Source organism: Macrotis lagotis, chromosome 1 (genome assembly GCF_037893015.1).
Source record: "Macrotis lagotis isolate mMagLag1 chromosome 1, bilby.v1.9.chrom.fasta, whole genome shotgun sequence".
NCBI lineage: Eukaryota > Metazoa > Chordata > Mammalia > Peramelemorphia > Peramelidae > Macrotis > Macrotis lagotis.
Window position 1 is genome coordinate 320,121,705 of NC_133658.1, and position 17,299 is coordinate 320,139,003.

General features: G+C 40.9%; 1 protein-coding gene across 1 annotated transcript in view; it reads left to right on the forward strand.

The window, feature by feature from the left end:
* CHST8 (carbohydrate sulfotransferase 8) overlaps positions 1-17,299 on the forward strand; it is a 217,743-nt gene that overhangs the window by 188,664 nt on the left and 11,780 nt on the right. The window contains exon 3 of the mRNA XM_074211494.1: positions 15,960-15,991. Coding sequence (XP_074067595.1) covers positions 15,960-15,991 — 32 coding nt within the window. The remainder of the gene's footprint in view (positions 1-15,959; positions 15,992-17,299) is intronic.

Sequence of the window (17,299 nt, forward strand, 5' to 3'; positions counted from 1 at the left end):
TTTGCTGCCTCCTCTTTGAGGCATTTGAGACTTTGAGAGCACTAGGTCAGTATTTAGTTATGGCTAGGAGTCAGCAATTTAGCATGGAAGAAAAGAGTATGAGGAACTGAATGACCCTAGGCTGAGAATCTGAAAAATCTGCATTTTCATTTTGACTTTCCCATTGCCTTGCTTGTGACTTTGGAAATTCCTCTTGCTGAGCCTCAGTTTCCTCTTCTGGCAAATGAAAATGATGGTATTTGCCTTGCCTGCCTCACCAAGTCAGTTGAGGTAATGGGTCTAAAATATTATCAAGGTCAGAAGGAGAGGGCATCAAAAGAAAAGGTAACATGGGTCAGTGCAGACAATGGTCCCTGATTTGGAGGTGAAGGGCCTGTGTTTGAATCCCATTTCTGTCCTTTACTATGTGACTTTAGGCAAGTCACTAAATCTCTCTGAGCCTCCATTTCTTTAACTGTAAAATCAAGTTGGACTAGATGAGGCCTCTAAGGTCCCTGTCAGCTGGAATTCTTGATTGATCCTATTATCATCTATGAATCAGTGTCTCAGCTACTTGTGGAGCAAATGTTTTCCATCATGTGTCCCTCAGTAGAAACCCCTCCATAGTCTCTACATTTGAAGTTGGTCACAATCCTCAACCCATCTATCAAAGGCATATGAGGTGAAAGAAATATTCTTCCCATTTATTCATTCAACAAGTACTTCAGGTCCACCTAGCAGCAAGGTAATGTGGGAAACTAAGGGAAGAACAAACTAGCCTCTGAGCTAAAGCAATTCTCTTGGGTACAGCTCTGAATACTTCTCTGCACCAACTCACCTTCAACAAAAAAGATTCCTGGTTGTCTATGCACATAGCACCTGGTCTCCAAAATCTCAAACTGCTCCTAGATAGTCTCAGAGAGATACCAAGGCATAGCTGAGGAAGGTCAAAGAAGAGAGCAATGGGGAGAGTCCCCAGAAGATGCCTGGGGAGATTGAAGGAAGCATCCAGGGAGTCCCATCAGGTAGGAAGGCAGACAAGCAGGACCAGGAAGATCACCCCAGAAACCAAGGATGCAAAGGATCTGCAGGATCCAATAGAACTTTGTTTTGACATTCTTATTATTCTCCAGATCTCCAAGCTATTTTGTATATGCAAATCTAGTTTCCCCAAATAGACTGTGAGCTCCAAGGGAGCAAGGACCCAGGTCACAGAATCACATGAAAGGAATTTTCAAGACCATTTAATTCAAGCTACATCTTGTAAAATTCCCTCTACAAAATTGTGGATTCAGTCAGGCTCAACTTGAAAATCTTTGAATGGTAAACTCACCACCTTCTGATAGAGCCCATTCCATTTCTGGAGAACCCTAATTAGAAGAATGATTTTTTCCCCTTATGTAACAGCTGGGATACTCTCCTTCACATGTGGGGTACCTAAGATTCTGAGCACCTAACTCCACATAATTGTTTTCCTTTTCTGTTTAATCAGAGGACCAAGTTCAAAGCAAAGACAATTAAATATCATAAAAGTAGTAATAGAATGCTCTCCCCCATGACCCTGGAGCATACATTCCCACAAACACATTTATCCTTGTTGGATAGTGGGTACACAAAGGTATCATATATGAGGGGCACAATGGTAGACAATGCATGTATTCCTGGAACATATCTAGAGGGAAATATGTCTCCAGGGATACAGGACTACTGTTTTCTTCCAGTGATAAAGCTATTATTTTAATACTCACAAAGCACTTCACTAATATCTCACTTTCTCTCCAAAACAACCCTGGGAGATAGATATCATTGTCCTTATTTCCCCATCCCTAGGATGAGAAAACTGAGGCAGACAGACATATGTCCTGGGTCATCAAGCTAGTCTGAGAATGGATTCAGATTCAATTCTTACTGACTACATGTTTATCACACTACTATTCTGTGTAGAGCTACTCTCACTAGAGTATTGGGGGGCTTTTATCCCCCAGTGGTTTCTGTTGGTCTCATGGTATCTGGCTACTGACACATGGTCTCAGCTGGGTATTGCTCCCTAGTCTTCAATGGTTTCATGGTGATTTAGCTTTTAACTAATGTTACTCCCCACTAGCTAGAAACTAGGAATTCATCTCTTAAGGCCCATCTCAACTAAAGTCTACTAGAGTATTGTGGCCAGAAATTTTTCTCCCTCAGGGCAGATGACAGCTGTGTAGCTCTATTAGTGATCAAGGAGGACTCTCCCCCTGGTTTAAGGGCTAGCCAAGCCCTTTTCAGGGCTGTGCAGCCACATTCATTGTCGTCTTGCAATCCTCAAGCATGTGCAGTGACATATCCTAGTAAAATCAGCTCAGCAGCCACTAAGGGTCTAACAGACCTGAGTTAGGGGAATGGCTACCCCAACCATGTGAAGACTTCCCCTGGCAGAATGGGGAAATGAGAACAGTTTGTTATAATAGCCACAAAGGTGGCTGAAGCAATCACCGTAGAGTGCTTAAAACTTGATTGGACATTAAAGACGCCAAGGTCATCCACTGCATCCTGGGCCATAGCTTGTTATCTTGAATTTTGTCTTGCCACTGGACTTCAAAGACTCTGGGAGAGAGAAGCTGATGATGCTTCACAGCCCTGCTGCACTGAAGTCCAATCCACAAGTCAAGACATCACCCTGTGAATGTCACTGTTCCTCTTTGAAAACTAAGAAGAAAAGAACACTACATCAAGCTAACAAAAACTAGGGCAGAGTCCTCCTAAACTATAATTAAATCTTTTACTTGTGTCTTGGACTGTCCTTTGTCTTAGATGACTGTACATACTCAGGGTTAAAAATTCCTGAGATCCTTCAAAAATTTTGAGTCAGAACAAAAAACGTGAACAAAAGAGGGAAAAGAGCATCGTTTTCCACCCAGCCAATCACCCATTGTGCCTAGTTATGTTTCTGAAACCAAGGCAAAGTCTAACCCTTCTTCCTGGTGACAGCCCTTTTAAATACTTATCTCCCCCACAGCATAGCCAAGCACAGAGCTGGGATGAGGAGCATCCCAGGTTTGTAACCATTTGAGTTGAAATCTAAACTGCTTGTGTGAACCAAGCGGATCCAGGCAAATTGCCCTGGAATGTCTACACACGTACACACACACACACACACACACACACACACACACACACCTCAACACAAATGTAACCCATTTCTCAAGATTCGGCTTAACCTCCTCTAGGCACCTCCCTTGGCTACCTCAGCCCACTTGGGTCTCTCCCTTCTCTTACCATCTATAACAAACAATCCATTACTTAACATAGTACATTGCCTGATGTTGAGTTCATTTTTTTCCTGTATGTGAATCCTATCTCCCCTAATAGATTCCAAGTTCCCAAAGGTAAGAGCTATGTCTTATTCATCTCTATACACACCTTGATTTAGTGAAATATTGTATCTCTAGCATGCTTTTTGTATTTGGTTAGGGATGCCCAGGGTTTTTATGAAAATTTACCAATCAAGCATTTAAAATTCCTACTACATACAAAGGACTATACTAAATGCTGAAGAAATAGTTTCAGTCTGTAAGGAACTTACATTCTAAAGGAGGAGAAAATATGTTTAAGTGTATCACATATAGACATACACATTTATTTGCATTTGAACATATAAAGTATATATGTTTATTCAATGTATATATGTGAGTATATATTTAGAGCTAGAAGTGACTTTGGAAGTTCAACCTTGTTTTGCAGAATAAACTACAAAGATTAAGAAACATACTCAGGGTCACAGAGCTAGTGAGAATCTGAATTCAGGTTTTATCTGAGTCCAGTTCTCAATTTTTAAAAAGATACTGAGTGATTTGGACAGAAAAGACATGAACAACTAGGGAAAATCAAAATATAGAGATGAAAGTGCTTAAGAAAACTACTTTCCCTTCTTACTAAATTCTCTCTCGTTGAACTCATGTGCTTTTCCACAGGCTCAGATGTTTCTAGCCTCCTTAGTTCTTCCATCATTTTAAGGTGGAGGAGACTCCTTAGTCAAAAGCAGTGAAGAATCTGAACACAAACCCAGAATTGGAAGAGACCTTAAAAGATCCAAACTCCTTTTACAAATTAGGAACCTGAGACAGAGCTTAAGTGCCCAGCGTCCTGGAGCTAGTTATTGTTTGAGATGGGTTTTAAACTCAGACCTTCCTGAGTCCAGGTCCAGTTTTCTATTATCCATTACACTTAACCCCACTGATACTGGAATCACAGAGGTTGGATTTTGCATTTTTGAACTCCAATGTCATTTACCTGAATTCCCAGGACATATTAGCAGAAAGGCAAAAAGCAGAACTCGGGTCTCTGAGCTCCTTGCTCTTGGCCTTTTCCACCACCCATGTGGGCTTCCCTTGAAATCTTCCTCTTGATCTGACGTTACATGTCCCTATGTAATCTTCCCAGTGAAAATGAAAATAAAAACAGTTTACATCCTCAAGAAGCTTACAATCTAGAGGATAAATGGGATCTTTCCAGGTAAAGTTAATAAAATTTCCAATACTTAGAGGAGAGGATTAAGGAAGTCCCTATGGTCAAAATGGTCTTGAGCTGAACTTTGAAGACCACTGGAGATCCCAGAAGACAGAGGTGTGAAGGGGAAGCATTCCCATTTGGGAGTCTATAAAAGGCCATGGAGGATAAAATGTCATGCTGAAGGAGTGAATACAATCTGTGCACAGATTGCAAAATGTTTTACGTAAAGGACAGTAAGACCAGATTGACTGGAAGGGGATATGCATGCAGGGGAGCAGCATGACCTGGGAAAGACCCTGGCTTAAAAAAGCCAAAGTTTGCCACTGATTCAGATTCATCTCCAGTCATCTTGAGTCATATCTGACCCTGGACCTGGATAATTCCAGAGGAGAAAGTGAGATTGGTGACTTAGCACAGCACCTCTCACTCAAATCTAATTCACTAGATGTCATGGTCTTTTCCAAGATCAAAGGACTAACATCATTAATCAACAATTAAGCCACTAAGGAAACCTTGGACAGTTAGTTGGTTCAGTGAATAGGATGCTAGGCCTGGAGTCAAAGGGAATCATCTTTCAGAGTTCAAATCTGGCCCCAGACACTTCTAGTTTTGTGACCTTGGGCAAAGTCATTTTATCCTCTTTGCCTCAGGTTCCTCATCTGTCAAATGAGTTGGAGAAGGAAATGGCAACTCCAGTATCTATGCCAAGAAAATCACACACAACTAAATAATTAAAAGGAAACCTTAAGGTTTAGCTGGATCCTGGAGGTTTGCTTGTGGAATTGGATTTGTCTCTGCACTCTCGCCAGGCTGTCGAGGTGTGATCTTGTGCCCCCCAGTCCTCCAGTCCCCAGTCTTTTGTCTCAAGCTCTCATGTACGCAAGTTGAGCCGGACCTTCCTTTCCCCTCCGGCCGACTATGAGCCAGTGTAGCGTCCTTGTCAAAGTCAGCTGGCTAAGGCTGCTTTATGCAAATGCTAAATGTGACAATGGAGAATAATTGAAAGGTGTTAAGTAGAAATTGCAAGTAACTGCTGACAGTGCCTGAAAGCTAATGATGCTAATTAAGGTATTCCCAAGGATGGGGCCAGGAAGAAGCAGGATCTGCAGCTTGGAGCTGGCTCCTGCTTGGGGTGCAGTTCTTAGGGAATGTAAATGAGGTGCAGGAGAAATGTCATTCTCTAATGAGGATGCCCAAACAGCTCAGAGGAGACACCAGGGAGGAGAGGAAACTCAGCTGACAGACCCATCACTGCATTCTGCCTGGGACTTACCCAGAGCCCTCTGAGCTACCCCCTTCCCAAACAAGCATCCTGGACTTCCCAGCTCCATCCCAATGCTTCTTCCCCAGATGGGTGGACCTACTGGTGCCTCAGAGGATCCAGGGTTGGGCGCTCTTCCAATCTCTGCAAGAGGGTCGACACAGAACCCTTGAGCTGGGAAAGAGAGATGCCTTTGTCCCAGATAATGAAGAGGCAATTCTCTAGTGAAAACCTGAGTGGATAAAACCAAATTTTCCAGACTTGGAAATACTTAAACATGCTCAGCCATCATACCCATAAGTCTACCTGCATCATTGCTGAACTCCCTGAGAGTGGGTGTCACACACACACACACACACACACACACACACACACACACAGCAGTCCTGGTCACTTGGGTCAGCTCTAAGTGTGAAGAATGGGTAAGATGGAAAGGACTGCAGGATGGAGTTAATAGAGCAGGAAGAAGATGTGAAAGGAAAACTAACATGTCCTGGGGTGATCTCTGAAGGCTTAAAAGGAGGTAGCATCCCTTCCAAAAGCATTGTGGGAAGACCCTGACTTTACATACAAAGCCCAAGAGCCTGGAAAGTCACTTGTGGTTCAAAGGCTATTTACAGCCTAAACTGTGTCCTGAAAAATATTGAGACCTGAAGGATAATGATGTACTGATGCTCCTTTCCTGTTTGTTCTTCAGCATCCTGTACCCTCCTTCCCATGGAATCATCCTGAGACACTTCTTCCTTTACTTTTGTATTTCTTTCTCTCTCCCTTCCCTTTTCTTCTCTTCCTATTCCTTTCCTTCTATTATGTCCAGACAGTTTTCTGCTCTCTCACCTACCCAATCCCAGATCATCTCAGAGGTGCTTTCACCTCCAGTCCTCATCCACCACTTCCCTTAGCCCCTAGTCTGACCTGAGAACAGAGCAGCCTGGAGCCCCCACACTGCTCCTGCACCTGACCACAGCTGGGTCACCTAAGACAGCCTTTTGGAACATGCCTGTCAGTGTTCCTTCCTGGTAAGAAAGCAGTGTCTCAGAGAGGTACACTCGCCCTTTCTAAATGGGATGGTAAGTTTTCCCAAGTGACACTTGGGATGCTGCAGACCAGGTTCAGGAAACAGGGTACCACACTAATAAATTAACCAGTGATAGCAAGCAGGAAAGAAGCCCTCACTGGCACAGAGTCTGATTTCTAGACATATATAAATGCAATATTGCTCAGAACTTTTAGAAAACCAAAAAATAATCTTTGTGACTAGAACACCCACCATCTACTTCTGTGGGATAGCTCTTTCTTAGTCACAACCTGACATGATTACATCATTAAACAATCTATTGTAAAACCACATGGTTTATTAAGCATAGCAAATCCATAAGAACTTCAACTGTATGCCCAGTCACATAGATATTCCAACTCTCTTCCAAGCTTTTACTCATCCCACATCCTCAAAGGTCTTGGACTGGGCCGGGGGTGGGGGGTGGGGGGGTGGAGCTCTTTTGTTTGGGACCAGCCTCAAGTTCATTCTTCAAGTCAGGAAGAAAAATTACAGGGCAGTGAAGCTCTGGAGGTATATGATCTCCTAACCTCACCAACTGCTGAGGTTTCATGGCAGCTGCCAATCCGGTCCTACTCTGCCTTTATTCTTTTTTTTTTTTTTTTTTTTTTTTTTTTTTTAGATTTTGCAAAGCAATGGGGTTAAGTGGCTTGCCCAAGGCCACACGGCTAGGTAATTATTAAGTGTCTGAGGCTGGATTTGAACTCAGGTACTCCTGACTCCAAGGCCAGTGCTCTATCCACTGTGCCACCTAGCCACCCCCCCTCTCTGCCTTTATTCTTACCATGTCATTCTAGTCTCTGGCACCCTAATACAACATGGAAGATCAGGAATCCCAGTCACTTGTCTTGGCCAAAACATGTATAGAGTTTCGGGATTGTAGAACTGGAATTAGAAGTTTTCTGAGGTCATCTTGTACAGAAAAGGAAACTGAGGTCCAGAAGAATGAAGCAACTTACTTGAGGTAACTCAGATATGTGTCAGATCATCTGGGGACCACAGTGACACCAACAACTAGCAACATTATCTGAATGGTGGGCTAAAAAAGGAAGAGTTTGACTCTCTGGGGCAGAGAGTAAGGAGAAAAATGAAGAATGGAGTCCACCTGTGTACTAGATTCTTCATGTTTTCATAACTTTCATGAAGTCTCTGGACCATCTTGATTCCACATTCAAATCCTCCTGACTCTCAACCCCCTCCAGCCACAGTTTGTGACACATCTGATTGGTGGAAAGATGGAAAAACAGCAACAGATACAGTAAACCCAAAGGGAGGGGTAGTCCTCAAGAACTCACTCTAAAGCATCCTTATTTACCTCTGTACCCAGGGAAGAAATGATGATAATTTAAATAGACAGAAGGGCAATGAATGAGCACTGGTTACACAAATTTCCAGGCCAATTTAATCTAGAATTAGCTATATAATACATGACATGGTCAAAAGTTCAGTTCAAGATAATGCAGAAATTCAGATTGCTTCCCCCTCCTTGCCTCCAGCTAGTAATTTACTCTTAGGATAAGTGGAACTCAGATGTAGAAAGTGAGTGAGGAGAGGATGTATTGTTTTATTAAGATGGAGTCCCCATGTCTCCTCACAGACCCAGGTATTCCCAAGGCTTCATGCTTTTCTTTTTGAGTTTCCAAGTCATTCCTAATCAGCTACCTCCTCTATTACCTATACATAAAACAGCAGTAGTACACAGGATGATTTCCCTACTCCAGGTAAAACTAATCTCTGTTGCCTTCCTATAGGCCTTTTCCCCATGACCTCTACCCTAGCAAGGAGAAAGAAGGGTCTTTTTGCATCCATAAAATCCAAAAGGCATCACAGACCCCTCAGCAGTCCTCCCTGTTGATAAATAGGAAACGTTTAAATAACACACGGTGAAGAAAAACAGCAATAGATGAAAACTACAGAACATGAAATACACTTTGGCAGCCCTGATAACTCATGTCGTATTTATTATCGTTGGCACACACTCATCTCCTCCTGCTTGTGAGTCTGTTTTGCTATTAATGTAGTCTGTCCAAAAAGAGAAAATGGCTGTTTATTTCTTAATGTGTGTGTGTGGGGGGGGTAAAGAATTCCCTTGTGGATTTTTAGCAAGTTATGTTGAGAAGACCCAGCAAACTGTGGGGAAAGAAAATGAAGATGATCCAGGGAGTGCCTGTAAGAGCACATTGCCTCCATTAGATCATGGTTGCTTCTTGCATGCTTTGATATTTCACCTCTCCTCAGCCATTCCTCTCTTTCCCACAAAAGTTCTACCTGCTATGACTTAGTCCAGAACTTCTTGGTGAAAAAGATCTAAGTCCACACAGGCCCTAACATCCAGCCTCCTGGGAACTTTCCGTGGAACTTTTCCACTCCAAGAGAAATAGTCACCCTCTTCTAAGTTTTTAAGTGTGTTAATTTTCTTCATGAAATGTGACAACTAAAACTTAATGCAATACCCTAGATGTATTCTAACTTGAGATGAGAGTATCATCTCCATGCACAATTTACATATCCAGCCTTCATCTCTTCCAGTCACATCATCAAATGCTTGCCTGTACCATAGGCATCTCAATATATCCAAACTGAAGTTCACAAAATCCATTTGTTCTTCTGACTTCCCTAATTCCAATATCAGCACCACTATCCTTAAATCACCAAGGTTTGAAACTTCATGGTCATCTTCGATTTTGCTTTATCATTTTCCCTTTTTCCATTAACTTGCCAGGTCCTGTCAATCTAACTCCACAAAGTTGCTCACATATGTTCCTTTCTCTCCATTCAAAAAGAAACCACCCTAATTTAGTACCTCATCACCTCTTTCTTGGGTTATTTGAAGAGCCTACATGCTATTCACCTGTACAAGAAGTTTCAGTGGCTCCCTTTTGCCTTTAGATTAAAATAAAAACTCCTCTTTAGGGCATTTAAAGTCCTTCACAATCTGCATTTTTTTTCTGAACTAATTTCCCTCTACTCCCCTTCACAGATTTGACATTCCATCCAAACCAACCTATTTATTGTTTCCCCATACCAAGATGTTCCATCTCCCATCTTCATGCCTTTGCATGGGCTATCTCCATGCCAGGAATCTCCTTCCTCCTCACTTCCACTTTATGGAATCCTTACCTGTTTCTAAGACTTAGCTCAAATGCCATCTCTTTCAAGGAGCCTTTCCTGTTTTCCCAACTTACTCATATTCTTCCCCTACAAATTATTTTGTGTTTATTTTTAAGATCTTATGTATTAACTTATCTGTAAACATGTTGTTTCTCCTCAGTTGAATATAAATTCATTTTTGTCTTTTTATCTTCAGTACCTAGCACAGTTCCTAGAATTCAGTAGATACTTAATAAATAATTCTTAATATGATTTGGATTGAAAATAACTCCGCCTTTTATAATTCAGCCTATGCATTTTTGGCTGCCATATCACTATTAGCTTTTGATGAGTTTGCAGTCTCATAAACCTCCCATATATTTTATACATAAATTTTTTTGGCAGATCTGACCATACCTCTATCCATATGCAGCTGATTTTTTAAATCCTAGATTTATCTCTTTGTTCTCAATAATGTTCTTACATAGTAGAAACTTGAATGACTGAAACACTGATTTTTAAATAATACCCTGTTTATTTCTTGACCAAATGAATAGGATTCCCAATACCACCAATCAGTACATGTTTAGTGTACCCCAAACTAAGTGCATGAGGCTTACAGGAATAATTGCAAGTTGTTCCTTAGAGTTTTCCCCTTGAAAACTTAAGGAGTAGTTAGAGAAACAAGAAAGAGAGGACATGAAACTATCAATGATGATTCTCTGCAGGTGATAGGACCTGAGTTCAACCCAAAAGGAAGCATAGCATTTGAGAAGGCAGAGAGTGACCCCTCTCCTTGGAATCAGAAGGATCTGAGTTCAAATACGGCCTCAGATATTTGCTGTGTGACTTTGGCCAAATCACCTAGGCAACCTCAGTGCCTCAAAAGAAGAAGGAGGAGGAGGAGGAGAAGGAGAAGAAAAAAGAAAGAAAAAGACAGACAGAAAGAAAGAAAGAAAGAAAAAGAAAGAAAGAAAGAAAGAAAGAAAGAAAGAAAGAAAGAAAGAAAGAGGAAAGATTCTTACACAACAGATGCCTGTGGACATGTTAGCCTTTCTGCTTTCTTCCACTCTTCACCCACGTTTTAATCATGTATGTTTTCATTCCCTGGGTAGCTAAGGATCCTAACCCTCAGGTCAATAGGGGAAAAGCATTCTGTATCCTTCGTTTAGACCTGCCAGGCTAAAGAAAGGTGGTAGATTACTCAATATGTACCTGGGGCAGAGAGATATAGATGCTCTTAAACTATGTGTAGCACTGGGCCCACTGTGGGAGGATGGATATTAGTAATCTTCTGACCTGTGTCATATTGAGGAGACTGAGGACATTCTACTTTGGCTCACCATGCAAAACATTTATGAAGCTCACTAGGATGAGAAAAATGATGGTAATAAATGGTGGTATTGATAACCAGTGGAGGCATCTAGATAGTGCAATAAATAAAGCATCAAACCTGGAGTCAGGAGAAGCTGAATTCAAAACTGGCCTCAGACGCTTACTAGCTATTTGACCCTCAGCAAGTCACTTAATCTTGTCTCAGTTTCCTCATCTATAAAATGAACTGGAGAAGATATATCTTTGCCAAGAAAATTATAATTAGGATCATGAAAAGTCGAATACAACTAGAATGACTAAACAGCAACAACAAAAGGGATAAATAGTAACTAATTTATAGTGAAAGTGATGGTGGTATTTTGATGATGGTGATAGTGATAACAGTAGTGATAATGGTGGTAGTGAGAATAGTGACGGCAGCGGTAGCAATGAGAATGTTAGCGAAGTGTCATAATGGTGATAATTATAATGGTAATTGTGGTAGTGGTAGGGATGATATGTGTAATAGCAGCAGTGATAATGGTGACGATTCTATAGTAGTAGTAGTAGTAGTAGTAGTAGTAGTAGTAGTAGTAGTAGTAGTACATGGTAATAGTTATTATGATGATATAGTTAGGGATAATGGTGTTGGTTACTTTGTTTTTGGAGACTGGGCCTCCCTATCTGGATAAGGCTAGACAAGCCACTCATGAGCCCAATCCAAGCTGACTGGCATTGCTGCTCTACTTTGTTAGTGTAAACCATTTTTACTTCCTTACAGAGCCTGATGACTATCCACAACAGGGGCTTAGTGGTGGTGGTGATAATGATGGTAGTGAGACTTTTGTCTAGAGATCATCTCTATTTTTCTTCCATGTTTCTCTCCAAAGTCAACTAATGACTTGCATTCTTCCATCTACCTTATAACCAACCTATCTTGACCCCTTATCTATAGGGCAATCTGCACTGTGGGTCTTGAGATCAATCTATTCCCCAAAGTCAGGGAATCTATAGTCAGACCTAGCACAATTGACTTGACTTTAGAATAAGCATAGAAACTTTATCCCTCAAGTGATCTGGGTACTATAACATTTATCCAAATTACTCACAGGAAAGCAGCTTCCTCTGGGGGGAAAGATCTTGGAATATGCTGTTAAGAGTTGTCTCTAATCAAAGACAGACAGAGTGCCCTCTGACCTGCTTTAATCCAGCCCTATTTAGATTCATTTGGTTTCTTTATATGAGAAGGCTTACAATTCCTAAGTTGACTTGCCTTTTGTCCAATGAAATCTCATTTTCCAGCAAACTATATCACTAAGGCTTAAGGAATTGAACTTCAAAAAGCTGGTAAGTCTCCAGATGAATTCCTCACTGGGTTTTTCCCAAGGAAAGGGTTTTCTTTCTCAAAGGAGCAAGTGCAACAATGGCCCTTCTGCAAACCATTATGACCTAGCTGGGCTACTGTTATTTCCTAGAAATAACAAGGAATGTGATCCTGATATATTAAGGGGTGGTGCTTTTATCTCCTCTCTACTCTTAATTTTTAAAATATTGCTTTTTCTACCTGCTCTTCCCCAAAACAATATCACCAGAAGAACAGAGATGGTGGCTCTGTAAATAAGATAGAGAGAGGTAGGGTGTCTCACTCAAGATTGCATAGCAAGTCACAAATGAAGCCCAGGTGAAAAGTTTAGGTATCTTGACTCTCAACTAATGACTTGCATTCTTCCATAACCTATCCTTCGATTCCTCCAATTCTTTCTAATCCTGCCAAAGCAGCCACCTTGGAAGTTTCCTTTAATTGGATCTCCAAGGCTTTGGACTTCTCAGAAGGGAGATTTCTAAGTCAGAACACCCATACAATTCACTGCATTTTAGCAGCACAGACTGTCACAGGGACATCACAGAGAGAGTATGCATTTATTTTATCTTATTTCCCTTTGTGCACTCCCCATTTCAGCCAAATTGACCTGCCAGAGGTTCCTAATATCTAACTTTCCCTGTGCAAATGAATCCCCCCCATCTGTAATGAAGTATCTTTGCCTTCTAGAATCCCTGATTCCCTTCAGATTGTATGTATCAGGTTCCATCTCCTAATCTCTTCAGTTGTAAATGTTTTCTCCCTTTTGAAATAATTTTGCATTTATTTTGCATTTCCTCAAATGTATACATTTCATCTGTCTCATATAATGTAAACTCTTTGTGGATTATTTCTTTTTTTTTCTTTTACATCCCGTTTCTTGCTTGGTATCTTGTATATAATAAGTGCTTAATAGATGTTTGGTTGAATTGGGATGATGTTTGTCTGATTAATGAGAAACTGGGGAGTGAGGTTACTCAAAAGAGATAAAGTTGGGTCATTTGGAAGTTAAATTTCAGTTTTCCATTAAAAAAAAGTAGGTTTCTCAGCCCCTCTCCTGGCTCAATTCAGTATAACTAGTTTGCTCTGGGATGAATATGTAAATATGCAAATTGTCATCTCTACATGTTGACAAAATTGACAGCCAAAGCAAATCTCTGGATCTGTGACACTGCTGAGGAGAAATGATTTAACAACTGCAGTCTCCAGAAGGAAATATGATAGAGTGAGCCCATGACTATAGTAGCAATCAGAGCTGTAAAAACAAGGGCTTTAGCTGAAGGAATCTGTAATTATGCTGTTACCAGAAGAAACACCACAGGCTTGGGTGTTTTTCAGAATGAGAAGCATGGTTGCTATAGATGGTAACAATGGTGAAGGGGGTGATGATATAGAGATAGAGATATTGATGATGATAATGAAATTGGTACTATGACGGTGTTGACTATGCTGCCAATACTGACAGTAATGATAATGATGATGCCCAAAATAGTGATGGTGATATTCATGATGCTAATAATGATAGTGGGTATTTTTGCCATATTCTAGATTGAGAAATTATCCCACTAAAGAGCCAAGTCAGGAGATCTGATTTACACATATGATTGCCCACCTCCCAGATTACAGCATGGTATCATGGGAAAGCAACAACAACAACAATGAAGTTGGAGTTGGAAGAACTGAGACTGAATCCTAGTTCTATTGCTTACTACCTGTGTTATCTTAAGAAAGTCAGTCTACCTCTTCTGAGCCATAATTTTCACATTTGTAATGTCAGGAAATTGGACCAGATGATTGCAAAGGCTTTTTCAGGTCTATATTCTATGTTCCTATAATCCTAAAGGTTTTTCCTCCTCTCTCTAATGTAGTAGCATCCCTTTGTTCTTGTCTTCTTGAGTCCCCCCACCAAAAGCCGATCAGGTATGACATATATATAATATGTATATATAGGGGATGCCCCTGTCCTTCAGTTGTACTTCTAAGTGGTCTCTATCATGGAGTCTGGGTATATAAAGCCAACTCTGTGTCTAGAGAACTAAAGAGGAACTGTACCAGTGGAATAAAGAGAGTGGTTCCGAAACCCAGGAATTATTAAGTCCTTCCCTCCCTCAATCAATAAGCTTTTATTGGGGGTGGGGGGGTTATTGTACTAAAGGCAGTTGTAGGGATACAGACAGGAGAAGATAGTCCCTGCTCTCATGGAACTCCTGGCTTAGTTGGAAAAGCAAGTCATCCATGCCTACATGAAAAGGTAAACATAATAAAGATAGAAAAGATCATGTGATTTTGGAAAAAGGAAAAATGACTGCACTGAAATAATCAGAGTGGGTCATATTTGAGCTGGACCTTAAAGATGCCTAGAGTTTGGAGAGGCAGGAAGAGGAAGTGGAAAGGGTGTGTCCTGTAAAGTAAAGATAAGCCAGCCTGGAAATTCTAATAAACTCAATGGGAGTGAAGGGGGTGTGCATAGGAGGTGGAGATGGAGGCAAGTGAGCAAAGAGGTTGATCCAGATGGGCATGACAAAAGAACTGGGGAGGAAAGTTTGGACTGAAGGGAAAGGGAACTGCTTTCTGAGGATCTGTTATATTTAGTCATAGGTGTGGAACTTTGAGGCCCCTTCTTATCCTACAGTGGGGTTAAGATAGAAGAGTAGTTAGTATTGTAGGATTGGGAGAGTTTGAAAAGCATTTAAGCCTTTATGGCCCATTGAGTCAATGCCAATAATCACATAGTATCCAATTGGCTTGAGTCACATGGGTATTAAAATTGATTATTGCTGATATTGATAGATATCAAAATTGCTTACATGTGGCATCAAGAGATTTGATCAAAGATCTGATCCCATCCCTTAATAAATAATACTAATAACCTAAATAGATTTTTACAAAGCACTTACTCTCACAACAACCCTGGAAAGGAAGAAGAATACAGATTATTAATCCATTTTCAGATAAGTAAACTGAGACTCAGAGAACTCACTTTGAGGAGTTTTTAAACTAGTAATTCTCAGAACTGTGGCTCAAACTCAGGAGGCTGGCATTCTTTCATTGCCATTGAAGACAGGAAAAAAGCTGTTGCTCAAAAGTATTTTTGGTCAAATAGTCTCTGAGATCCCTCTTGCTTATGAGTCTAGTTTCTCTTCTCTATGGAAGTAGTAGCCTATGGGAGCATACCTGCAGCATTACTCGAATATGGGGGAGACCTGTGGTTGTCTCTTGCTAAGTGATTGATTTGAAACCAGGACCCTGATCACTATAGTCATTTATATGGCAGACTTTCCTGGGGCCTGTCTTGGACATGGTCAGAGATGACCAAAGACCAAAGACTGGTGCACTCTCCTGTAGACACAAGGCCTATGGGTAAGGATGGCTTGATAACCATGCTCTTTTCTTTGTTCTTTTTTCAGGAGTGAAGTATAATGCTCAGCGCCACCGAAATGTAAGTTTTGCCACCGTCTAGTGTCTTTCTAAATCAAGAATTCCTCCTTTCCCTCATCCACAGCTGCTCTGGATCTGACTAACAGAGGTTTTCAATCTTGGGTGGGTGGGTGCCCCAAGAAACTGCAGTAGGGAAGAACTAGTGGGATCCTAGGGAGACTGCTCCACCCAGTGGTTCCCTAGATAATTGCAGCCACCAAACAAGCACCCACAGGGTCCTAGGCAGGATAAGGTATCAGGACCCTAGGGACCTCAAGTAAAAAGGGTCTCCTCAACCAATCCATTCCCCTTATGTATAATTTGTAAAGCTCACTGTCTTCTTCTGGTAACTTATAAGTTTATTAGTGTCAGAAAGTAGAAGCAAGATGTTAATCTATGTCTCAGCACCAATAATCAAGATAAATGTACAAAAATTGTCCTTTTCCTTTGGATGCTTCAGTTTCCTGGTATGTAAAATGAAAGTTGTCATTTCTTCCTCTCCCAAAAGAAGATACAGATCTGAGGGAATAGGGCAGTTTGACTTAATAGAAAGACTATCAATTTCATCAGAAGACCTAGATTCAAATCCCAACTCTGCTTCTGATTTCAGATGCAGACCTTGAACTTGGTTGAGTAAATCATTATAACAAATCAACCAATCAGCTTACTAGGGGAGAGGATTTATGCTAAGTGTTAGAGATATGGAAAAAGGCAAAAACACAATTGCTACCCCTCAAGAGACTTACATTTAAATGAGGAAAATAATGCAAAAAATACAAGAGCAAAAGATTTAACATTCAAAGTAAATGGAAAGTATTCTCAGATGAAAGGCAATAAGGAATGAGTGGAGTCAGAGGGACCAGAGTTACCAAGAAAGTTATCCTGCTGGACATGAGATTTGAGCTGTTTTGAAGGTAGGCTGGGAAGCCGGGAGGTAAGTATTCCAGGTGTGTGGGTCAGCCCCTGGGAAGACATGGAGTGGAGTGATATGTTTGGCAGACAGCTGTCTTCATAGAGCACTGGACAGGAAATTCTGAATTCAAATTCATTTTCAGACACTTTCTAGATGTATGAACCTGAGCAAGTCACTCTGTCTATCTCATTTTCCTTCTCAGTAAAATGTGGTAATAAAAGCACCTACTTCACAGGGTGGTTGTTGGGATAAAATGAGATAATACTTATAAAGCACTTTCACAAACTATATAAATGCTAGCTATTGTTTTTAATTCTTATGAACAACAAAACCAGTACAGTAAGAGTATGTGAAGGGGACTAAAGTTTATATAAGAAAACTGGAAAACTAGGAAGGAGGCAGGTTCTCTTGTAAGAT